At 38.4% G+C, this 26,639-nt stretch overlaps 1 protein-coding gene across 1 annotated transcript; it reads left to right on the forward strand.

Annotated features, from left to right (window-relative positions):
* Nucleotides 1–8,321: 8,321 nt before the first annotated feature.
* On the forward strand, nucleotides 8,322–25,329 carry sall1a (spalt-like transcription factor 1a). The gene is made up of 3 exons (XM_070898011.1): nucleotides 8,322–8,456; nucleotides 17,071–20,483; nucleotides 23,796–25,329. The coding sequence occupies exons 1-3, from the start codon at nucleotides 8,384–8,386 to the stop codon at nucleotides 24,234–24,236; spliced, it is 3,927 nt and encodes a 1,308-aa protein (XP_070754112.1). The 5' UTR covers nucleotides 8,322–8,383; the 3' UTR covers nucleotides 24,237–25,329.
* Nucleotides 25,330–26,639: the final 1,310 nt, after the last annotated feature.

Genomic DNA, 26,639 nt, shown 5'->3' on the forward strand with positions numbered 1-26,639 from the left:
GGTTGAGACTGTCACAGTCCTATCGGCTTTGTCCTAAATTCTGTTAAATAGTTTGGGGACAGTTTAATGTCCTGATTTTATTTCATTTATTTAATATCACCACTTTTTTGTGTGGTTTGTACCTATATTTATCTGTAAATGTAAGCATAAATACAACTGGGAACTTTATTCTACTGTCCGTCTCTCCCTCCATCTCCCCTCCTCACACCCTCCAATTCCTCTCCATACACACACACTCTATAAAGGTCATGACTCAGTGGAATATATGGTAATCTAACACTCCCATTGGAGTGGTAGCACCCCTAGGGTGAGAATCTTGGAAAAAAAAGGGCCTGCAGCATGCAATTTCCTGCCATGTGCTCCTTGCAAACACTACTCCCCGTTGGGAGTGCCAGATCAGGGAATCACCCCTATAGTTTATTAGGTGCCAGCAACCCTCGAATATCTCACCCACATGGTCATGTGTGAGCGTCAACAGTCAATGTCAGTGAGCCGTTTCATCCACGGCTGAAAAATTACCACCATACCTAATCCTGTCCTCACCTGACATTCACAAATATGTACTTTGAAATAAGGTCACTGAACAGTGATCATGAGGAAGTTCTCTAGCTTTTTCCGCCCTAATCCTTAGCCTCGAACGTATACTGCCTCCACCATTACCTAGATCAAGATAAGATAAACTAACGTAGATCAGGATTGAAATCTGGAATCTTCCTTGCTGTCTGACTCAATACCACATGGTGGGTTGTAATTACCCCACTAAGCTGCCAAGGACGACCCCCACATGGACATAATCTTTAAACTACTTTTTAACAAACATTGACTCCATCATCCTGTTGCTTTACCCTACTTTTTAAATAAGTTCAGCTTTCTTTTCTGGCTTGAAGAAGTGGGAAAAGTAAAGCCTCAAAGCATGGTGCCAGTGAGGGATGCAAAACTATAGCTGGAGGAAAGAGGGTGGGATGGCTGGTAAGGTTGAGATGCAAACTCATAAACCAATGTGAGACGCCCTCAAACTGGATAAGGAAATAAAACTTGGTACTCAGAACAGTATCAACAGGCTGGAGCAGAGCCATGGAACTGAATTTTCAATTGCAGAGTGCATAGAAAGAATGGTGCTTTGGAGCCCCAGGGTGTTTGTTACAGCCGGAACTGTAAAGAAGATTGCTTGAAAGGTTTCTACATAGTTTTATCAAAAGTTGTAGGAATAATACAAATCATTAATAAATTATGCTATTTCACTCCCTCTCCATCACAGCGTCCTCAAGATTACTCTGTAAGGCAGTCAGAACTGGAAATATTAAAATTTAAAATCCAGAAAAGATTTACCTACAGCTATTGTTTTCCAAAGTGCTCTGGGACTATTAAGACTAGATCAAGATTGGCTGGTTTCCTGTATTTATTTCATATCACTTTTCAATATTCAGCACAAAGAAATAAGCAACATTCTTTTTTTTACAGATGCTATAAAACTGCAAAGAAAATCCTGCAGTTAAAATAGTCATCCTTTGTTGTCCTTAGCATCTTAATTATTTATGGCTGATCTTTGCATTATTTCAGTACCAATGATAGATTTTCCTCACTTTCGTGTCATTCCACATTTATCCCTAAACATTAGCTCACAGCTACTCATTTCAAATTATTTAATCCTTAACTGCTAGCCGTCCCAATGACAGGGACAATTTAATTAGTCTCAATTCCTTCCCCCAAAAAAACATGTTTCTTCAAAGAACCTGAACAGAAGTGTTGCTAAAAGTAGCAGGAGGATGAGAGTGCCTCGTTTATGGATTCATGCCTTTGCCAAATATACAAAAAATAATTTGGGCAGCATTTTTTTGCCAGACAAAATCTGGAATTAAACTCAAGTTCCACATATGGATGCAAGGATGTACAAACATATGTTGAAGGATTGCCTTATTTTCTCCACTGGCTCTGAACAGACCAAAATTATGATTATAAAATAAAGTCTGCAAAATGTCTAGAAACTTAAAGAAAATAAAACAAATGTCTAACTGTCGCAGTTATGTCAGGGGAAATGATACAAATACTTGAACATATCTGCTTATACCTCCACCGTGTATTTCAGACAGTTAAAAAATGAAGACTGTGTGCAAAATTTTACAATTCACTGTTTCCAGATAAATTCAGCCAAACGTCATTGAGGTTTGAACAACTTCTGGCATGGAATGAAATCTTCCTAGGGGAGAATATGCTTTGCGTTTGGAGATTTGAAGTACAATAATCATTTGTGTTGTAAAAGCTCACAGAAATCATCACAGCATCCAAATTTATCTTTGTCCAAAATCAATAGATTGTGTGTTTATGTGTGGTTTTTCAGTTATGGAAGGTCTTTGTGCTTTCAGATGAATGATACAATTAACCCATTAACACAGCTAGTATGGTTTAGAATTACAACTAGTATCTCACTGATGATGACTTGACAGTGGACAATAATCATTACCTGCATATTTAATATTTATTTTACATTTTTTTTAAACCTCAGGATAGGCTCTATCTTGTACTCGAGTCCTCTTTAGCACTTTACCGTGCAGAGGCGCTGGTACATCTGAGAGAAAGAGAGAGATGCCAGGTATAGTGTTTCTCTCAGGACATTTGTTTTTCTGTACCGTAGATGGTAGGGATATAACTGCGAGGTATTTCAGTTTTAGATCTGAATTTATTCTAATTACATAGTTACAGTGAAATGGAGTCCGGAACTCTTAAATGACTTCTCTACATTTGGATCTTGTTCCGCAGTGTTATATAAGTGACAATGATGCTAATGTAGGAAATTCGGTGACGCATGAAAGAGAGCTTTAAGTGAGTTAAAGTGACAGATTTTTTTTAAGACGCTGACGATTCTACAAACTTTAGAGTTTGGATTTTCTCTTCTCACTTAATTTAATTTATTAATTTTAACTTAGTTAATATAATCTGAAAGCAATTAAGGCATTTTTCTTTACTAGTTTATGTATTGCTGCCCATTGTTCCTGATTGTGTTTATTTCAAAGAACGGATTTGATTATATATAGACGATTTATGGAATAGCTGCACGTCACGAAGATCGCGAACATAGTTTAAATTTCACCGCTCGAAGAAGATAATCTTTGGAGCTTTGTTAAAGTAACTAGTTGCAACTTGCAACGAAATTTACTCAGTATCGCGTTTCACAAAGTTTGTTTGCATTGTTATAAAATGAAGTTAGAAAATAAACAAAAAATGCACGTTGTTCTACAGTCAAAATGTTGACGTTGCCTTATTATAATTGTTATTATTTTTGAATAATTATGTTTAGTCCAACTCCTTATTTTTGGATAGTTAAGGTAAGATGCGTCTGTTTAGATATGAATGTTTTGCGATTTCATGTTTTATTATTACAATCTAAGAAGTAACAACTTTCTAAATGAACCCATGTGGTAAAACACTTATCCAGAATCAGTATTTATACTGACAAGAGCAGTCAGCCGTTATAAATGTATTCAGACAGAAATAGGAATGGCCTACAAAGCAAATATTTTCTTTCAATTATCCGAGATTCTTTTATTAATCGATAGTTTCAAAAAACATATACAAACTATATTGCTGAACCAATAGCTGATAGGCCTTAGAACTGAGCTGCAGTAATTGTGATGGCGTGTGGAGGGAAAGAAAATTGCAGAAAATTGCTGTGCATACTTGGGCAAGTTGTCAGAGTTGGTGATAGGTCGATCATATGAAATCGACAACTCTGAAATTCACTTTTTTGTGGTTGGATTTAAGTTTAGATAAGCCAATTAAACAATGCTTACAATTCGGTGGCAGATTTAGCTGGGCAATCGATAGCAGCTGAGTTAGGTATGTGTAGTCTGATTAATTCTTTATTCCTCCTACGTGGGTCTTCATTGACAAGAGAATGTGTTCGTCGACGATCCCGCTGCACTTTAATGTACCATTTGTCTTTATACACGATATGATCCCCCCACCCGCCTCAGTCTGGTTTATGGATGTGCTGAATAGCCTCGGATCGCCTTCTGTCATTGTCAATATGCTCCCAAACTGATAATAGTTGGTATAGAAACTGAATAAAACGTGTGAGATGGCAAGTTTCTCCTGTTCTTTCCATCTAGCTTCAGGGAGGTAAGGGACCAGTAGATCAATACCATGTCTTGCATGAAGTTCCCTGCAGCGGCTCCATTTCTCACCCTGGACGTTGATGCTAACTATCAATAACAATAACAGCCTGTCTGAGACAGAATTAAGGTCCTCTGTCCTAGATGTGTGTCTGGTGGCTGTAGATAAACATCTTGTGCCCAAGACTGCAACAAATAAAACGTTTGAAATGCTTTGACCCCTGATTACTATTTCATGTGTACGCTTTCGCTGTCATTTCCACACACAAAAAAAATGAAACATATTTGCTGTGCATCGCCAAAAGATTAAAAGCTCCAAATGCACGCAGGGCCGCTGCATTTGGATCGCTGGCCACAAACAATACGGAATGTAGATTGCTTGCGTTTTGTGATCCGTTTTCAATTAACATATGCATTTATAAATACTGACAAGCTGTCATCTAAAATATAACGTAACGCTTCCATAAAGGTGACTGCGTTTATCTCTTCCACAGGTGGGTTGTCAACTGTAAATCTGTAGTTAATCATCTTAAAGTATGTCTATCAATAAGTGTTAAAAGGACAGCACTAGTGGGTTGCTGACAAACAGGTCAAACAAAAGCCATCAAATGTGTTAAGAAACAAATCGAGTTAAAATGTTTCACCTCATCTGGTTACAAGGTTAGCAGTTTTCACTAGATTCGCCCCTTACACCCTCTGGACATTGAGAAACCAGCATCATTTTTTTGGCTACTACTGTATTAAGTTGGCGCCCTTGGCTGACCCATATTGCTGATGATTCAATTATGTGGTGAGAACCTCTGTTCATGAACAATGATCAATTATGCTATGTCAGCAATAATCGAGGGTGATCCAATTGTGTTCCCCTCCTTGTATCGATTATTAGTAAATAAATCAGTATTTGGGGTGATGGCTGATGTTCCACGTTGCAGTGCCCTCGTCAGACCATACTGGACATCCTGACTCTTAAACATCAGAAATCGGAGAAATGCCCATCGATCAGACTTAGAACAATCCCAGGTTTTCCCCCATCACAAACAACATTGCAGACAAATTATCTGTCTTGTCTAAATAACTTACATGTGTTTTTACCGGGGAAAACTACAGGATTATATTATTTCTGAAGAATCCTTCTAACCTAGTCGGGTTTCTTCTAAACCTGCTTATCACCTTAAAGAACCGATCAAACTATAAGGTTGCGGTTATTATTTTAGGGCAGTTTACTATATGTTAAAATATGAAATACATATATCTATTTGTTCACCATTATGATTGCCAAAGTCACCAAACTCTAAAGTCGAAAATAAAACTGTTTTCCTTTTAGACTATTATTTCAACAAATAAAAGTAATTTAGAACACATTATCTGTAGATAAAAACAATATAGCTTGGTCGGTTTTTTTCATTTGTGGTGTTTTTTTCGTGTAAGTTTTAAATTCCAGTGAGTATTGTGAAATTCACTTGTATTTAGATTGCAAGGTTTAATAATCTAGCCCAGAAGAATCTAATTTAGATCGTCTTTCACATGAGTGGACTGCAGATCATGCCATGTTTACAGTCGCATCCACACACTTAGATCAATTAACTCGAAATTGATTTTGCTAACTCAGAGCCTTAAAATATTAGAACCAGTACAGTTTATCGCCGGTGTATTACAAGTCAAACTACAGTACTAGTTTGTAGTAAGATACATAAATATTGATACAAGACTTTATTAACATATCTAATTTTAAAATGCATATGGAAATATTAAACAAATATGTTATCGCATGGCTTGGAGGATGTGTGTTTAAAAATGGAAGCAAGAACTCTTGAGTATCCATCACTGACCAAGTGCCTAGTTAAATATTCCGTGAAAAATAATGGCAACTCAAGAAGCACCTAACCACATTATTATCTTCATTCTTCAAAATCATCTCCACATGATAGCTCCGTTTGTCTTTCCAGTAAAATTAACTCTACAAACGTTACAGAAAAATCGTCTTATTAAGGAAGAAATAACCACGGCTGAAAGATTTGTTTAAAAAATGACGTTATTTTAAACAAGTTAAGAAATGTAATTAATTATTCAAAATTGTCTTTTCTTTAAAATCGTAAAGCATTTGCCGTGTGTTCTTTGTCATGATACTTTTACTGGCATTTCTTTCGTAATATTTATATATTCTTTATATTACCAAGCAAGATTTATCCATAGTCAAAACAATTTATTTCGGTAATCAATGAAACGATAATCATGGAAACATAGTTTCGTTTCGAATCTCACTGTTATTAATTATGCAAGGTTTCCGTATTATATACATTTTAGTCAATTGTTTAATTAATAAAACTCGCATCTTAGTACATTGCATTTAGAAATTTAAAAAAATTATCAGTCCCTTACGAGTTGGAGGCGATACACCAACAAAAAAGACAAGAGCCTCTTAAAGTTTTCTCAGTATTGAATGCTGTTGACGCTGCTCGGTTAACGATGATTTTGCAAAAGCGGGACTTATTTTACTAATTTCATCAAATACTCAAGGTGGGGGGGGGGGGGAGCAGAAAACACAACATCGAAGGTTTGGAGGCGGCTGTTGAAAAGTCGATTTTATTACTCCGAGTACAGTATTTAATTTAAACAAATAGATGAAAAAACAAATTAAAGGGGAGATATTTAGATCGTATGGATGTGATTTTAAAATAGATAACTGTATTATGTGAACATTATTAGAACAATATAGATTTGACATAGGTATAATCCACCGCCAACGTATCCAAGGCACTAATTGGGTATAAATTACTGTGTAAGAAATTCCAAAAGGTCCATTGATGTCTCGCACTGATCAATAATTTACTTTGTTGCAGCCTTACACATCTTCACTCGTGTGAATGTATCAATTCGTTCATGCGATAGCACAATTTGTGTTAGATATTCCAGCAGTAGAACGTGTTCGTCAACCTCCCCCCCCCCCTCCCCCGTTATAATTACAGGTAGAAGGCACGTTTCGTTAAAAAGTGAACGTCAGTAGCTGAACTCCCTAAGCTAGTAAGTTTTAGCCATGGCGACGCCGTCTCCACTGCAAACATAACAGAATTGATAGTAATCGCGGGATTGCACGACTGAAAGCTCAAGTAACCAACGACTACCTAAGCGACCCCTGACTGACAGTTCGGAGTGCCAATAACTGGCGCATCTTGTGGCGATCGTCACTGACTGCGAGTAGCCAATGCGGAAAGCGAAGGGCATCGTGGCCCCGGTGTGCAGGCGGAACTTCGGGGCAGGATCAAGCTTCTTAGAATTGTTAACTTCAAACTTTGGATAGAAATAAGCGCCAGTTCAAAAGAAAAAGTTTTTAAAAATGTCTGTATGACAGACTTTGAATATTAAAGTTATATTTGTTTAGCAAAAAGGAGAATACCATTCAGTTTATTCTAACTTAAAGCAAAGCGAAGCACATCACCAACGCGTAACAAAAAGATCAGAGTCCGATCGAGCCCATGTACGATCCCTGAAAATGAATGCGTTGCCAGTGCCAGTTCGACTGTCTATGAATCTGGCGATGAACCGTTGGATCGACCCCGAGATTCGCGGCATGTTGTGAAATAACAAACAAACGCCACATCCTTCCGCAGGCATACACATGTCTCGCCTTGGCAGTGTGATCAGCCATTTAGTCCCGATGCTGCCGACTTTCAGTCAGTTACACTAATGGAAAGTAACCACGAGCTCGGTACTGAGGCTTGTCAATTGCAATTCTTTAAAAAGCACAAATCATTCACCTCCCTGTCCCCATGTATTTTAAATGCAAAGATAGAAAGGAAAGCGAATTGGTAGCAGCGATGTGCACTAAAAGCATTTAATATCAATGCAATTGGTTAAAAAAAAACCCGGAGAGCATTACTACAGTCTTAAACTAGCCCTAGCAACGAGGCGCGTGCAAAGGCAATGTGGCTGTGAGCGTGTTGCTAAGGACTGCGGTATCCAGGTGCCCGGGCCCCGCGCTCACACATTGACGCGCAGCCACTCATTGGGCGAGAGCCCGGAGAACAGGACCCAGAGCCAGAGCGCGCCAGCAAATCACAAGCTAATTGATTAAGTCGAGTAATTTGAATAGTCTTTAAGCCGCGCCTGGAAACGTGCCAATCGGCTTTCAAGAAGCGGATGATTAATCGCAATGCATTATTGATAATCATAATTATACCCCACACATGCGCACTGAAGGCGGCAGGGTCAATTTCCGTAATTTTGCAACTCCAGAATTTGTAATTTTTTATTCGCTTGCTGATGTATCAACCACCATGTCGCGTCGGAAGCAGGCGAAGCCGCAACACATCAAGTCGGACCAGGATATAGCATTATCCGCAGAGAATGGTGAGTCTGATTGTGAGTAAAATTACCCAAAGTTTGAAAAGGGGAGATTTCTGGAGTTAGAAGCCTTGAAATTAACACGATTTAGTAATTAACACGTTGGCTCTTGTATGGAGGCTCTGCTACTAATTCTACAGAAGTCACGATGTGCTCTCAACCATACTGATATGCAAAGAGATGAGCAAAGATGCAAAAAAAAAACACTTAAAGAGAGTGACTGTGCCTTCCGTTCAATTTCTTTTCTCTTTTCCCTCTCCCCCCGCCCCCTCCCAAAAAAGAAAGTTTAATTTCGTACCTTTGCGAGAGCGTGGAATGAATCTGGTCCAGCGCAGCACATGTGGAATCGAAGTATCACGTCTTTCCAAAGTCTCCCTCTAGGCTCGCTGGTGGATTTAAAAGGCAGTATTCAGCTGAAATAACGCTGAATGTTTTGATGGAAAGGAGCCCGCAACCGTAGGCTAGGTTTAAAAATAACTTGCCTGTAATGATGGCAGCGCTGTGTGTGTCCCAATATGACTTCAGTCACTGGGAGCCGAACACCTCGTTTAGGGAAAAAAAAGTTCGCTCGGGTACTGTGGGTATGCAATGCAAAGCCACAACGCGAATCGGCGTGACTTTATGGATTAAAAAGTAAAGGAACCCCCAGAAAGTGGTTTTAAAAAAGGAACGAGGATAAACATAAAGACCATTTGCTGTAAGCTTCAGGCAATTAACATTTCGAAAGATATACGCGGACGTGACCCCGTTGTTTATTTGGTGTTTAACAGAACATCGGGTAGTTTGCTGCATTTTGCACAGAAGCGTCGCAGTCTCTGCGAGAAAGTTCTACACATGAATGCTTAGTCTGTCACCATTCTGTTTGCAAAGTCCCAGCGTTGTGTGTTCTTTAAGTGCAGAATCTTTGAGCACCAGCCATTCTTGAGGTTCAGACGATCTTGAAAACAAGTATTTGACGCAGTAACTGAAGGATAATTCATATTGCAGAGAAATGTAAAGCTTTAGACGATTTGTTTGAAATACGAGAATTATCTTACTGTATATTTTGTACAGAGTTGAGTTGCTAAATATTTATTATCTGGTTTTTCACTAGAAAGAAAAGGCCGGGCTGTAAAAATCAGATAAGTAGAAAATGATTTTGTTCGCTATTGCCATTCCCGTCGTTTCGGAGGAGACTGGTTGTATTTCGTAGCCCCGGGGTTAGGAAGCACCTTTGACTTGGTTTCCAGATACTTTAGGACGATTTTTTGGACGATAACTCACGTCCGTTATGCAAACTCCACGATCGCTCACCCTGTTACAAAAAAACAACAAATTGCACTATTAGGAAATTTGCAGGAGCTGACGTGCCAGTTTGGATGTGTGTGACTCATCCTGATCTGTGAATAGAGCACACAGCGCACTCAGCCTCCTGGATCAGCCAGAGATTTACTATTAAACCAGCCCAACACCACTCAACCAGGGTTATTCATTAAACACTGCTATCACAACAAAACTGCTTGAACATAGGTATGTATCTTCACTTTTCCACAAAATTATCATTGTTTAAAGCCAGTTAGTATTGCAGAGACTGTAAATACTTTCCCCAAAGCCTTTCAAATTCATATTAGTCTCTTGTAGTTTGTCATTAATTGAGGAGTAAGTGGAGATTTCACATATCCTTTATGCACTTAGCATTGAGATAGTGGAAAGCCAGTTATACAGTTTGGACTTGTGGAATATAGGCTGTTTTAAGGACAGATTTGCTCCAGTGGATTCATATAGTTTTACAGGTGTAAACAAAAATGTATTTTTGAGGTCTTACACTGGAGTGTATTGGAACTTCTCGCGCATTTCAGATTCTGTTGAAGTGGTAAGTGCTGTAATTTACCGATATCAACACTGAAGAGGTTTTATGGATAATATAGTTTTAGGATTTTTTGGTCAAATATTTACAAATGTGAATGCATCAGCGGTCCGTGACCAGCAGCTCAGATTGTTTGTGGTTTTTTTAATTGTTGAAAGCGCATCAACGCGACATTTTTTCAGTAAATGCTGATTGAAAATAAGACGCCTTATCAAAAAAGGTGCTTTTTGTTTTGTTTATATATGGTACCTTGGCCATGAAATCGGAATGGATTATACACTAGAAAGCTTTCTTATTACTGGGTCTGGGACCAAAGTGGCCTTGTATCTTGCTCCATAGCAGAGTTGCACAACAAAAGGCGATTTTGCTAGAATTTCATCTCAAGGGCTGCACAAGCAACAGTAATTTGGATCCAGTGTGATTTGAAGAAAAAAGTCTATCTTTTAGAACAGCAAGTTTATTATTATTGTTTCAGTAAGCTCCCCAAATGGATTATATTTTTTTATTTTGTTTTGAACTTTTTAGACAAACTTTGGATTAAACCAAAACGATTTAGTCCATTGCGTAGCTTGTTCTCTTGTTACATAAACTGCACAAACATCTTATGGATGCAAAATGCGTTTAAGATTATTTTTAGTATATTTCCAGTGTGGACTGATCTTGTATCGCATGTGTAATGCAATAGGTTTCATTGATACATGGAAATAAACGTGAGTTTTTTGCACTATGTCATGTAGCAACACAAGTCAGTTTGCAATAAGTATGCATTGTTCTTTAACGTGATCATAACGGAAGATTTAAAAAAAAATAATGATTTTTAATAGAATTGGCTAGTGTACAATTATTTTTAAGAAATTTGGAGTTGGCAGTGTTGCGTTCTTGGCACTATTGGTGAATCAAGTGTTTTATCGCTGCACAGTGGTGAGCCTATAGAATATTCTATGCATTCTTGGATAAACAACTTAGTGGAAAACTTGAAGAGTTGTATAAATGATTTTACTGTCCCTTTGTTGTAAAGGTAGTTGTGGCACTTTCTGTACTTATCCTGGCACTGTAGTAAATGGCTGTATCTTTTGCGATTCTTAATGGTGGGAGCTGCGAAGTACTTTCGCGTTCTGCTGTTTTAACCTTTGCCGGCCTCCCTCCATCCTAAGGTGACAAGAGTTCATAACATAAGATGTACTTCAGTACCTTTGAATTGACCCTAGAAGTCAGTCCCACAGCCAGCCTAGCAGGATACCAGTAGTTTATTTCAGCTTTAACCTTATCAGTACTACATGAACCACTAACCCTTTTCCCCTTTCCCCTTAAATGCCAGACCCCCGATGAGGTGATTGACGGGTAGTTCCCACGGCACAGTTTTACCTTACCTACAACAGGGATTTAGTTTCTTGTCACATTGCCAATGTTTATGCAGCCAAAGCTTGTATGTAGCCTAAAGCAGAAATACTTTACGTGTGAGTAGGACAGTAGTACTGAAGTTTTTTTTTCCCACTTAGCTGTTGCAACTGGTACCCCATCTAGTGTTCATTCTGATCCACCCATATTTTCAGCTGAATACCGGAATTATTTAATAATAAACCAGCAAAGCATCGCAGTTTTGGCATATGTCTCAAGTGTAGTTTCAAATATATAATTGAATAGTGTCAGTTTGGAATAATCTTTGCAGTTTACATAAAAATGAGAAGTAACTAATTTGTTAAAAATGATAACAAAAATAAGTAACCAGAAGAACTATAATTTTACATTAAATGTTTCGCTTTTCATTGGACTGTGTCTTGTCTTCGAACACCCTTTGAACTGCCATCAACTTTGTGTTAATCATTTCTTACCAAGCTTTATAATTCAGATAGTTATATAAATATTATATATATTTATTAAATAGTGGGTTGAAAAATAGTTTGAACCCATAGCCAACACATTGGTGCATTTTCAGTATTGATTGTGAAGTTTGCATTTCTTTACTTGGCATCACTTCTTGTTGTTTAAAATTCCAAACACCCCACAGTAGTAAATATTTAATAAACATTTGTCACAACAGGACATTTCATAAAGGAGATGTACATGGATATATTTTTATTAGTTAATATTGATAAAGAGCACACTTGTTTAAAATAAACTGCCACTGATTTCTAAATGTTTTATTTGAAGAAAAATTACTTAAATCTTTCTTCTGAGACCATATTTTATTTGTAAATTGTAATTCAATTTGTGTTTCCATTTTGTTTTAATCTATAAAGAGTGGAAGGCCAGAAGCAAAATAATTAGAGGCTTTATCTTGTTGATTAGGACAGTACACTGTGCACTGGCATTGTGACTTTAATAGCAGGTATGATTCATTGGTTCGTGTTTTATTTTTGCATGGGATTTTAAAAATACAATTAGATAGGTTTCCAGTGGAATTACCATTCCAGTGTTGATTAGTATTACTAACTAATATATTCAGACCACACTAAGCTTGTGGGTCTGCGCTTCAGATTTTTTTTCATGCTGAGTTACAAGACTGATGAAGTGGGTCTTGTGATTTCCCACAGTAGTTATTTAGTTTGTATTGATAATTATTTGTTTAAGCACAGCTGACCAAGCAAAACCAGGTTCTAGAGTGCCTTTGTGTTTTGATAAATGTGATCAAGTTGAAAAGTATTTTTCTCTATGTGGGGAGCCTATGTAGGCAAAGAGGTATAACTTTTTAATGTGCCAAGTATTGGCAATTCATTGAAATTGCTGCAAAATTCTCAGATTTCCTCAGAATTCTATTTGAAAATTATACTTATAATGAGCATGAAAATACAAGTGAAATTTGTCATTCCTTCACAAATATTTATTGGACAGGTGAACTATACCATGACCATCCGTGTGTAATTTACGCAACAGATGAACCAAGTAATTTAGGAAAATCCATCATATCTCAATGTCATTTCCTTAAGCGCAGATGGCTCTATGTGCTTAAAAACGTTAAAAATGAGCCAGATGCCAGATAAATCATCCACTTGCTACCATGGTGTTCCTTGGAGCCATTGTATTTTGATTTCCTTCCCAAAAACTCTCCCCGTAGTCCTCAGCATACAAGCTCATTTTTAAAGTTGGCATGAATAATAATTCACCTAATATTTTAATGATCTATTTCCAGAATACTATAGAGGAATAATTCTTACACATTTCTTGTCATCTCTGGTAAATTAAATGTATATGAAATGCATAGAATTATTGGCATTTTGGATTTGACTGTGTGGAACAATATGTAAATAACTTCTAAAACTGCATTTAAAAGTAGAGCTCAGCAGGTCACAGAATTACAACTTTGTAGGTATTAAACTGAATGTACTGCAGGAGCTGACATTAACGGCCATTGTTCTGAATGTAGCCCAGGGACACTTGAGCAGTGTGGCAATTGAACCACATTATTTCAGATGATCTCCCCAATATCTGGAATTAATTGTTCCTGTGCTTTGCTATGGACTTGGATTCTGATGTCATGGCAACTTTCTATTATCTAATTCTGTAGTAAAGGGAAACATGCAGGGAGATAATCCCTGAATTAAACAAGATCAGCTTTCTGGGCCTTCCCTGATGACCACACACCATTGTGAGACAGAAGTTGCTGTCCTCATGCTGAGCAAACAATAGGGAGCCATCCTGTCCTTGAAAAGGATGAAGTGGGTTAGAGGGCTGAAATTTTTTGTTTGATTTGCAAATTAATCCTCAGTGTGATGAGAAATGCAAGCAACCAGTGCGAATGAAAAAGGAAGTAAAGGGATCTTTCAGTGAATGGTCTGAATGGGGACAATTTGCTTATCAATAAATCAGATTTTGCAACTAAATGTTTCAAATTAACACAAATATTTCCAACTGTGCAGCCTAAATGTTGTTTGTCAAAAATCATTCCAGAATCTGGCACTGGGAAGTACTATATAACCCATTAACCTGCAAAGCCTCTTTGAACCAGTTTAAGCGATTTAATACTCGAGATTAGGTCAGTCATTGCATAGAGCAACCCTTTCTATTGTCTTTGCTTCAGCAGTCATCTTTAAGGACATTCATTTCTGTTTATCTCTAATTTATATACCATATCCATTTGTGTACAGCCTATATTATGTGACATATTTTCCTACAGTTTTAAATTCCTTCAAATTTTTGTAAGTGAAAGCATATTCATAATTCCTTTTCTATTTAATTAAGCAATTACAAAAGTTAAAAGGTTTTAAATTGCATATAATTGAAAATATACAGTAACTTTTTTGTTGCATTGCTTTTTGCTGGTGGTCTTTGTATGTATGTATGTGCGTATATATGTATACATCTATATTTTCCATAATTATCAGTAACATAGTAAATTCTTCGGTCCTCTGATACCCAAGCACTATCAGAAGTAGATTGAATAGGGGGACAGCTGGCACATTGGTAACATACTCATTCTTGTCATCTCCAGCAGCTTTATTGTACTTCATACGAGCTTGAAAATTCCACTCTTTGATAGTTGTATGGTTTTGTGTCAAATTAATTTTTGCAGCTATAGCACAGTGGACATGAACCACTTGCCCACAAATTGGCACTAAATAAGAAGTCATAAAGATAACTGGTGTTGGGAAATAGAAAACTCACATTAGAATGCTTTTCTGAGTTTGGGAGGTTAAGACATACTGGGGGAAGCTTTCTTCTGCTGGGCATATCAAAGTCATAAATGATCTCTTTTAAAAATGTGTAAGATTTTGCTATACCGAGCACTCAGAGGTACTCTTCATTCAGTGAGAGGAAAGAAAGCGATATTTACTTTATATCTGAGTGCACAGTGCACACATCAAGTGTAAAAGAGGAAAAGTGTACCATTCTACATCACTCATCTTTGTGAGTACAATATTTGTTGGGGATTTGAGGGTACTTTCCCTTCTTCCAGTCATGCAGCCAAGTAAGTGCGCAATTTGTTGCTGGTGTTTCAATACTGCTCTGAACTAGTCATTAGGTGGTACCTCTTTCTTGATCTCGGCTTAGCATTTACTTAGTGAAATGGCTGATATCAGCAATACATGGGGAACTGATCCTGCATACCACCACTCATGTTATCACATACTCCTGCTCTAATACGCTTCATCACTATATTTAAATAAACATTTAGTGAGTATCCTTGGAATTGTTAGTCATTTATTCTCCGGATACTTATTGAAAACTACTTTGAAACAGCTTTGGAGGATCTTTACATTACAACAATGATTACACTTAAAAAGTACTTCATTGGCTGTAAAGCAACTTGGGCCATCCTGAGGTCACGAGAGGCATTATATAAATGCAAGTTCTTCCTATCAAATTGTAAAAAGATGTACAATAGGTTTGATTACACTAGATTCTATGACTAAATATATTTCAAAGCAATGTTTAACCCTTAATGGGAAAACATTTTATTTATGGCTTACAAACAAGAATTCCTAAATGTTCTACACAAAAAAGTAAATACATAATGCAACTATATCCATTTAATAGCGTGAAACGTAACTGCAATATGGACTGCTTTGGAGTAAACCTAACTGAAATTTTCTCCCTGAATACCAATATGAAAACCATTTCTTGACTATGGGCATTGTACCAGTTTTATAACTGTTGTATGAGAGTACATGTACAACCTTCGTTAGGTTGTAGAGGGAGCCTTTGATCTCTTTGCATGTCTCCAGGCAATAAAGAACATCAGTGTGGTGAATTAGTTACAATGCTGGTGTCCCTTCTCTGCACCTGTGTTGCTGGATTTAAAAGGTCAGAGGTCCATAGCAGTGTAAATATTGTAGTTTTTCAGATGGGTACCCGGCGTGCCCACCAAACGCATTCAGCTACCAATGTAAACACAGCACTAGAAATAGAAGACCCTTTAGCCTTCCAAATATCATTTAATATATGCTGCCATATAAAACAATAACTACGAAAGTTAGATAATAGGTTAACAATTCTGAAATTTAAGAGATCCTGCGAAATTGGTTGTCAAAATAGTATCAGCAGACCATCCTGGAGCGATGATAATGCTTTAAAGGATGCTATGCAATATTTAGAACATTCAAACAATTTTAAATGGTATTTTTATGGAGTAAGTACAGTGCATCTTTTGGTTATATATTGAAAACATAATGACGAGCATATTTTGTGTATTACTTTATATTTAGTTATCTGCTGATATAACAAAATTATTTTAGAATATCTGTAGGTTGTGACTTTAAAATGTGGTGCCTTGAGAGCTGGAAGATTCAGGAACATCCATAATAAGTTAGATGTTGCATCTCAGTATCTCTTGTCTGCAGCCAGGTGACATGGTCTCTGTTTCTCCTGTCACATAGTGATTGGGACCTGAATGATTACAAATTGGTTTAGTGACAGGGAGTGAACTGTCAAAGACCTCTCTTATTCTGCTAGAAATGAAGAAAGTTGACAGTTGCGAGAGAGTCTAACGAGTCCACAAATGTTTGATTTGCACCCAGTGGACAAGGAGATGATGATGTGTATGAAATATTGGAAATCAATACTTTCTATGAAATTTCATTAAGCTCCAATGTCTTTAATTTGGAGAATTTTATATTTTGATGGATTGTCTGAGGTACATGATTCACTGAGATTTAGTGAATGATGGAATCCAAATGCAAGCTTTACAGATTTTCATTCGCAGTAAGATCTATGTTGTTCAAACATTGATTTTTTTCCCCCACCCTCCCTGTTCCTTTCATGTAGTTCATGTCCCATATTTGGTGAGGGATTTTGTGTCTGCTTGTTGACTAATCTCGTGTCCCTTTGATTTTCTAGGAGCTTCACGAGAAGGGCAAGAAGAACGAGTCACTAAGAATGGGGATGCTCATGTCTGTGGCCGATGTTGTGCTGAGTTCTTTGAACTGCCCGATTTCCTTCATCACAAAAAAAATTGCACTAAGAAACAATTGGTTCTGATTGTAAATGAAAATTCAACAGCTCCTTCAGAAACCTCCTCTCCAAGATCTCCTGATAACCCTGTTGAAGAAGCAAATGACAAAATTAATAACACAAGTCAAGCAGACTGCAGTGACCTTGTAGAGCATAAAAAACTTGACCAGGAAGAATCCATGGAGGTAGACACTTCCAGCATCACTAGCAACAGTAACGTTAGCAGTTCTAACAGTAATAACAACAGTAATACAAGTAGTAATTATCCCACAATGGGTACCTCAGCTGTCACAACACCTCTACCTCATATAGGTGATCTAACAGCTCTGGGAAATTTCTCAATGTTAAACAGTAATGTGATCATTGAAAATCTTCAAAGTACTAAAGTGGCAGTAGCCCAGTTCTCCCAGGAAACAAGATCTAATAGTGCATCAAACAGTAAAGTTGCTGTTCCAGCACTTATGGAACAACTACTGGCTTTGCAGCAACAACAGATCCATCAGTTACAGCTTATTGAACAAATCCGTCACCAGATAATCTTATTGGCTTCCCAAAATGCAGAAATTCCACCACCAGTTAACTCTTCCCAAGGTACTTTAGGAACTGTTGTTAATCCATTAACTACACTTAGTTCACATCTATCTCAGCAGCTTGCTGCTGCAGCTGGGCTAGCACAGAGCCTTGCCAGCCAATCTGCCAGCATAAATGGTGGAAAGCAACTTCATCTACCTCAGAGCAACCCTGGAAACACCGTAGCTCAGCCTGGCAGTAGTTCTCCAAAATTAAACACATCCTCATTGCCTAGTACCATACAGCCCTCTGAAAGTGTATCTACAAATACCATCAATGGTTCTCAGTTGATCAGTCCTTCAGTATCTACAGTGTCCACACCAGCTCTTGGAATTAGCAGTTTACTAAGGCCTGCATCCGTTTTGTCCAGCTCACTGCTACCTCAGTCCTCCACATCCACTTCTGTGTTTTCTAACCCTCTCTCGAGCATTGAAACAACTTCAGGAAACCTTGCCTCACTGACAGCTCTGGCAAATCAAAGGAAAGGCAAGCCACCAAATGTGGTAATATTTGAGACTAAAAACAGCTCTGATGAGGCTTTCTTTAAACACAAGTGCAGGTTCTGTGCTAAAGTGTTTGGAAGTGACAGTGCCTTGCAGATTCATTTGCGCTCTCATACTGGCGAGAGACCTTATAAATGTAACATTTGTGGTAACAGATTCTCCACGAAAGGAAATTTGAAGGTTCACTTTCAGAGGCACAGAGAGAAATACCCCCATATTCATATGAACCCCTATCCAGTTCCAGAACATTTAGACAACGTTCCAACAAATACAGGTATTCCATATGGAATGTCTATACCACCTGAAAAACCTATAACAAGTTGGCTGGATAGTAAGCCTGTATTACCTACATTGACCACATCTGTGGGCCTGCCACTCCCATCAACTATATCAGGTTTGTCTGCTATTATCAAATCAGAGGAGTGTCAGTCTATCTCAGTTAATCAGTCTTCTTGCAGCCCGCCTGGTTCAGTTAAGAGTGACTTGGGAGCAACAGAGCCCTCCATTAAAAATGCTAATGATTTGGATGAAGTGGAAGAAAGTGTTTCACCTACCTCAAATGGTAAATTAGATGAAAACACACAATCTATTAATTCTGTCACCAGCTTGGCTGTCCCTGTCAGCTCGAGTGCATCTGATTCAGGTCTAAGTACTACTTCTGCTTTTACAAGCCCACTTTTACCACTCATGTCAGACCAGTTTAAGTCAAAGTTTCCATTTGGAGGTCTCTTAGATTCTTTACAGGCATCAGAAACTTCGAAATTGCAACAGCTGGTAGAAAATATTGACAGGAAGATGACGGACCCCAACCAATGTGTCATTTGCCATCGAGTTCTTAGTTGCCATAGTGCACTGAAGATGCATTATCGTACACATACTGGTGAGAGGCCCTTCAAATGTAAAGTCTGTGGTCGAGCATTCACCACTAAGGGAAACCTGAAGACCCATTATGGTGTTCATCGTGCCATGCCACCACTCAGAGTTCAACATTCTTGTCCGATCTGCCAGAAGAAATTCACAAATGCTGTTGTATTGCAACAGCACATTAGAATGCATATGGGAGGCCAGATTCCTAATACTCCTGTTGCTGACAACTATCCTGAATCTATGGAATCTGACACAGCTTCATTTGAAGACAAAAATTTTGATGATATAGATGACTACTCAGATGAGAATATGGAAGATTGTCCGGATAGTAGTGTACCAGACACACCCAAATCTGCAGAGGTGTCTCAAGGCAGTTTATCTCCATTGCCATCAGAAATGTCCAGTATTGCAGCTCTTGAGAATCAAATGAAAATGATTAATGCTGGTCTTGTTGAGCAACTTCAAGCAAGCCTCGGGTCAGGTGAGAATGGATCCGCTGATGGAGACCAAATGACTAGTGACTCTTTTTCAATAATCGGGGATTTGGAGAGCCAAAGTGCTGGAAGTCCTGCCATTTCAGAATCTACCTCTTCCATGCAGGCTCCATCCCCAACCAACAGCATCGCAGATAGTCGTAGGTCAAAGTCACCGGGCTGTGAAGAGAGACAGCACAGAACTTTACTATCAGATTTATCTAATTCAGTGTCTCCAGCAACTACCAATGGTGGTGCCTTGGACCTGACTTCCAGTAATGCAGAACGAATAATTAAAGATGATACTTTAAGCATGCTGTTTCCTAGTCGAGATCGGGGTAAGTTAAGGAACACATCTTGTGATATCTGTGGCAAAGCATTTGCTTGTCAGAGTGCCTTGGACATTCATTACAGAAGCCATACCAAAGAGCGTCCATATATTTGCACAGCATGCAATCGTGGCTTTTCCACTAAGGGTAATTTGAAGCAGCACATGTTGACACATCAGATGCGGGACCTTCCATCTGAGCTGTTTGAACCCAACAATTCTAATGTAGGTCCTAATCAGAGCTCTTCAAATGTGGCTGCCAACAGTTTGACATCCTTAATCAAAACTGAGGTCAATGGTTTCATGCATGGGTGTTCCCAGGACTGTAAAGATCCACCTGCTAGCCTTATTTCATCAGGGCCTTTGTCTGCATCTGCTATCTCGCCTGTCCTACCAATACCACAAAGAAGAACTCCAAAACAGCATTACTGCACAGCATGTGGGAAAACATTCTCCTCATCCAGCGCTCTGCAGATACATGAGAGAACACATACTGGAGAAAAACCATTCGCCTGTACTATATGCGGAAGAGCTTTTACCACCAAAGGCAACCTGAAGGTATTTTCCTATATTATATTCCCAAATATGTTGAATTAGTGCAAGTAGTCTAGATATTAAGCTGAGATGGGAGCAAAGCAATATTTAGTGATACTGTCCAGCTTTAAATATGTACAGAGGAAAGTGAGAACAAACTGGATGTGTACACTGTTTTACCTGATTTAAGGTTGGAAGAAGGAACTGAGTGTAACTTAGCCAAGTTTGCTGACGATACAAAGATGGGAGGAAAAGCAATGTGTGAGGAGGACACAAAAAATTTGCAAATGGACATAGATAGGCTAAGTGAGTGGGCAAAAATTTGGCAGAAGGAGTATAATGTTGGAAAGTATGAGGTCATGCACATTGGCAGAAAAAATCAAAGAGCAAGTTACTATTTAAGCGGAGAAAGATTGCAAAGTGCTGCAGTACAGCGGGACCTAGGGGTACTTGTGCATGAAACACAAAAGGATAGTATGCAGGTACAGCAAGTGATCAGGAAGGCCAATGGGATCTTGGCCTTTATTGCAAAGGGGATGGAGTATAAAAACAGGGAAGTCTTGCTACAGCTATATAGGCTATTGGTGAGGCCACACCTGCAATACTGCATGCAGTTTTGGTTTCCATATTTAAGAAAGGATATACTTGCTTTGGAGGCAGTTCAGAGAAGGTTCACTAGGTTGATTCCGGAGATGAGGGGGTTGACTTATGAGGAAAGGTTGAGTAGGTTGGGCCTCTACTCATTGGAGTTCAGAAGAATGAGAGGTGATCTTATTGAAACGTATAAGATTATGAGGGGGCTTGACAAGGTGGATGCAGAGAGGATGCTTCCACTGATGGGGGAGACTAGAACTAGAGGGCATGATCTTAGAATAAGGGGTTGCTGATTTAAAACTGAGATGAGGAGAAATTTCTTCTCTCCGAGGGTTGAAACTCTGTGGAATTCGCTGCTTCAGAGAACTGTGGATGCTGGGACATTGAATCAATTTAAGACAGAAATAGACAGTTTCTTAAACAAAAAGGGGATAAGGAGTCATGGGGAACGGGCAGGGAAGTAGAGCTGAGTCCATAATCAGATCAGCCATGATCTTATTAAATGGTGGAGCAGGCTCGAGGACCCCTATGGCTACTCCTGTTTCTATTTCTTATATTCTTATGTAACAAAAATAGTTTTGCTTTGTTAAACAAACAATGCAATTCTACTCATATAAACAATGCAATTCTACCTGTGCATATATTTAACTAAAACATTGGGGGGGAAATTGCGGTCGGAGGCTTCCTTTGTTCGAACGCATCCGACCCCCAAAAAATCTATGAAACTACCTATTGGTCCCGGAGAAAAGTCCGATTCCAGTCTGAGGCCTTCATTCGCTGCGCAGCTTATGGGGATCTGTCTTTCACATACGGACGTCTATGTTGCAATCACATGTGCCTGGACCACCAATCACTAGGTAGTATTCTCATTGATAATAAAGGGATCTCTATTTGTACGAGTTCCGTTTGCACGAGATACTATCAATGAGATTATACCCCATAAACACAGAAACACAGCACAATAAATAAAAAAAACACCTCACACATTTAATTTTGATTAATTTTAAATATAATAATGTTTTAGAGAAAAAAATATTTTTGGGATTTTTTTTTAATGCGTTTTAATGGGCTTACAAATAAACTTAACTTTATAGACAGGGTTTTTAACATAAAATTGAGTCATTAAATTAATTTTTCTATGTTCTAAAAGTGTTACGCTGGTAAAAGAAGGCTATGCGCCTGCTTTTACCAGGCGTAACAGTTTGAAGGACATTCGCTGGGCATGAGTTGGGCAAATAGCCCAATCTCTCCCTTGCGGATGTCCTCCTCGGGATGCGTTCGATCTGTCTGAAGAAATTTTGACAAATTGGAAAAGCCGGTTTTCGGCACATGCGCATTGCGCCCCGAGAACCGGGGCTTTTGTGAGGCCTCAACGGGTCCGTCCGCACCCGGCAAGGCCGCAATTTTTGGCCCAATAGCTATAAATGTGAATTCCCTGAATTTACTTTGGAATTTGAGAAATTAAAACTATACACTCCATATTTATTTCAGAACAGTACATTTTTTATTAGTTTTTATTAGGGTCAGTAATACCTCAGTATATTAATGTTTTGTACAAGTTGGATAATGCATGAAGAAGGAGTATGGATATATAAGTGCTGGCAATGCACAACAAAATATCTGTGACCCACAATTTATTGTGGTTTATTTGTACGCAAATAGCTAAAGAAGCGCAAAACCATCAAAGGACTCCTGCACACCTTAGTGCCTCACTGCACACCTAGTTCCTCATCCACTAACTGTACCTTATGTCTTCATCCCTTTCTTGAGTGGACTACAGAGGAAAATAGTTTGCCAGGTGATTATCAGGGAAGTTAAAAAATACAAGGAGGATCTCTGGTATCTGCTAATATAAAGTTCTGGTTTGGGAGGGGATCCTGAGTTTTGTTAGAATTAGTACTTTGGCCTCTCCCTTAGGGTGGTTTTGTCAGTCTCAGTGTGTGTATTCATGGGTTGAGCAAGAAGCCTGCCGAGATATCTGCATGTTGCAGCATTCTACACAGTAAAGATGTCCAGAGGTAATGCTGTGTGTGTATCTGAGGAGGTGGGGTCGGGGAATAGGAAAATAAATGATAGAATGTGTAATTACTGGGTGATGTTAGAGAGGCAAAAGTATGGAAAATTGGCCTTCTTATGCCAGAATAATCAAAGTACAATTTATATTTGTGGGAAATATTACAGTGTGCTTAAATTGTGTTTATGTGATTTGTGAAACAATGAATTCTTACACACAGTTAATAAAATTTGATGCTTGTATCATCCTGGCGACTAATTGATTACTTGTAGAAAATTGACTAACTAAATGTGTGAACAAAAAGACTCGCAAAAAATTAAATGTACTTCTGTTTGGTACCTAATTTAAGGAGCCATTGAGCACTACAAATGTATGCCGATTTCTTCTGACAAACTATTTCTCCTGGGATCGCCCCTGTAATATGAGAGGAATAATAACCTTCAGTGGCTTCTCTTTGATGAGCAATCAGACTGACAAGTAAAGGATATTTTATCCGTCTGATAAGAACGTTTATTCGTAGAGTTAATATGAGTTATCGCAAAGAAATTGGACGCAGCAGTCTTAGCCACATGCAGTACAATTGAAGTTTATCGCCTCAAAGTGCATGCATTTTTCTTTACCAAGGAATATCCATTTGCATAGATTGTGTATGGCAAGGTCTTCATTGGTACCCAATACGTCTGTAGTTGCATGACTTAACTTTATTCCTTCTGATTTCATCATCACAGGTTCATATGGGGACACACATGTGGAACAGTGCCCCGGCCAGGCGAGGGCGGCGTCTTTCAGTTGATGGTCCCATGGCATTCCTGGGCGGGAATCCTATTAAATTCACAGAAATGCTTCAGAAGGATTTGGCTGTTAGGGCTCGCGATGGAGACCCTTCTTCATTTTGGAACCAATATGCAGCGGCTCTAACGAATGGCTTAGCAATGAAGACCAATGAGATTTCAGTGATTCAGAACGGTGGTCTTCCTCCAAACCCTGCTAGTCTGGGCAATGGTGGCAGCTCACCCATCAGCGGTTTAACGGGAAGCATGGAGAAGCTTCACAGTACTGAACCCAGTGCGCCTCTAGCTGGTCTGGAGAAAATGTCAGCCACTGAAAATGGAACGAACCATAGATTCACCCGCTTGGTGGAAGACAACAAAGAAATTGTATCAAACTAAAATGACAGTCAACATTCCAACAATGGAAGTAATCTGGGGCGTCTTTCAGGCCAATGGACCAAAGTGTTGTGAGAACACCTTTTGTACAATGCCTAACTTTTAGTGTTGTATGAAAAACTTATTTATTAGTGATAATAACTTTGCTTTGCAAACAAGTTGCAAATGTAAACTACTGGTCTTCAGCATCTTGGCCTATATACTAATGGACTAGAGTGCTTTAAACGTGTAAGTTTCCTAGCATTTGCAGATCTATTCTGTTAGGTGATTTTTGCCCTTGCATTAACTTATTTTATGATTTGTGAGTAATCTAGTTTTAACATGACTGGCATTGATGCAATGCCTCAAAAGACCATTCCTCACTAAGAACGGTCTGTATATATAATGTAAAGTTTTGGTAGTCTGCTGGAGTATTCACAATCAGTTAATTGTTCAGTCATACCTTCCATTAACAAAATAACTGTAAATTGCAGACTTCAAACTGAATGTCGATGCCGTTGTTCTGTAAGCAGTTTACCCTTTACTGTTTTTAACACCAAGTGAAATTGCAAGTTTTTTTTGTAGGTTAAACCATTTATGTTCTAAATGGTTCTTTGTATTGTGCTTTTCACTTACGTCATCTTAAATGTTGATGAGTTTCAGTGAAGTAATAAGCACGATGGTCATAGACGGAAACTCCTGTTATTGTACCTTTAAATACAATAAAGATTTCTGCCCCATAGGTATATTTAGTATAGAAGAAAAATGTGCTGGACTTTCACATTGCTGCTACGTAAATGCATCTTTTGAACAACTTTGAAGGGAGTAATATGAAGCTATTGTAGATTATGTCTTGTGTGTATATATATATATATATATATATCATGATGACATATGTCTAGGGAAAATCATTAATGTATATACTGTACCGGTACGTTGCTTAAGACAAAGCTTCATCTTCACCGACCGAGGAGAGATAGTGTTTTATTGTGTAATAATTTTGTATTAGGTATGAAAAACCCTTGTGACTGATATATGCACTTTCTTGGAAAGCTGGAAGAAACGATCCAGTTTCACTAAAATTTAATACCTACTAACAGCGGAGGTACTGTAATTCTTACTCATTTAATCAAATACATGAGTTTTGCAACAGCCACCCTTGATGCGTGTGTATTTTTGCTTTCTGTCTTAAAACACTTGCTTTTGGAGCCTTGTGCACTCTCTTCAATCCATTTGAGCTATTTTCGAAACTAGGTAAGTGTCCATTTGTAAACAGGTTTTAAAAAGTAAATCTATTCAATTCAGCAGCGCTTTTTGAAAACTACTAATCTGAGGAGTTTCTAAAACATTATAGGAGTTAAAACAACAATGCAGAATGATGTTATTTTAAAAGATGATTTGGTTGGAAAATGACACTACGATAAGGACATTCCATTATTGCTTGGTTTGACATATGTAAAGGAATACTAGGTAAAGACTGAGATTGTGCCTTTCGCATATCTCAATTGAGCAACTCACGACTAGTCTCAGCAACAATGTATGGAATAAGTGAAATATTTCAATAGTACAGCATCAAATGAAATCAGTTATACACTTTAAGAAACATCTCGGTAATTATAATCCAGTGTTGTCGACTTAAATTACTAGATGACGAACTTGATGTATAGGGCTTTGTAATATCTCTGATACCGACTGCCTTTCTACTCCGTTTGAAAGCACAGCCTGCATGCTGGGCTACATCTAGTACCCAAGTTAAATATCCGTGCACTTGTATTTTATAGATTAAAGTAGTGAGTGCCTGAGACTAAAATGTCAGCCTCTTGGTTAAAGAGATTCCTCTTCGAGAGTTGTAGTAACTAGTAGATTGTGTAGGATGTTTGGCAACTTAATCAAACTGCGTTTTAATATTGACCCAATTGATTGAGGTATTTTCGCTGCCGTCAGAAAGCAGGGGATCGTGGGGGAATTGGACAGATTCCTTTCGCTAAAACGCCCCCTTTCCGCTGGAAATAATTCCTTGCTGCTGTTTCTATGAAAGAAAAGGCGAGCAGATCTTATTGACAATCTTTGCGAGCTGTCTCCTACTTGCTGTTCGCACAGTATTGACATCGAAGGAGACAGTGGGAGCTTTTCCCAATGATTTTCCTTCATAAAGTGCTCACAGGGACAGGATTATAAATTCTTCGCGTGCTCCTCACTCTCTGGTCGCTTCATAGGATCTTTAATTACAGTATCGATTAGATCAGGCTCCTTCCGTCCTTCAGTCACTATTGATGGGAGGAGCTGGGCTTTAGCCCTGGTAATTGCTTTTGTGCTGGTATTTGTTTTCTCTTATCTCTGAAATTAGTTAGCGCGCCGAAGCCACTATTTGTGTGTTATATAGAATGCGTTTACTTTTAACCAAGTGTACAGTACCTGTAACTGGCT

Source organism: Pristiophorus japonicus, chromosome 13, assembly GCF_044704955.1.
Source record: "Pristiophorus japonicus isolate sPriJap1 chromosome 13, sPriJap1.hap1, whole genome shotgun sequence".
Taxonomy (NCBI): Eukaryota; Metazoa; Chordata; class Chondrichthyes; family Pristiophoridae; genus Pristiophorus; species Pristiophorus japonicus.

Coding starts and splice junctions, on each gene's coding strand:
- sall1a (XM_070898011.1), top strand. CDS start 8,384: ATGTCGCGTCGGAAGCAGGCGAAGCCGCAACACATCAAGTCGGACCAG. Junction 8,457..17,070: donor AGCATTATCCGCAGAGAATG/GTGAGTCTGATT, acceptor TTGATTTTCTAG/GAGCTTCACGAGAAGGGCAA. Junction 20,484..23,795: donor CCACCAAAGGCAACCTGAAG/GTATTTTCCTAT, acceptor TCATCATCACAG/GTTCATATGGGGACACACAT.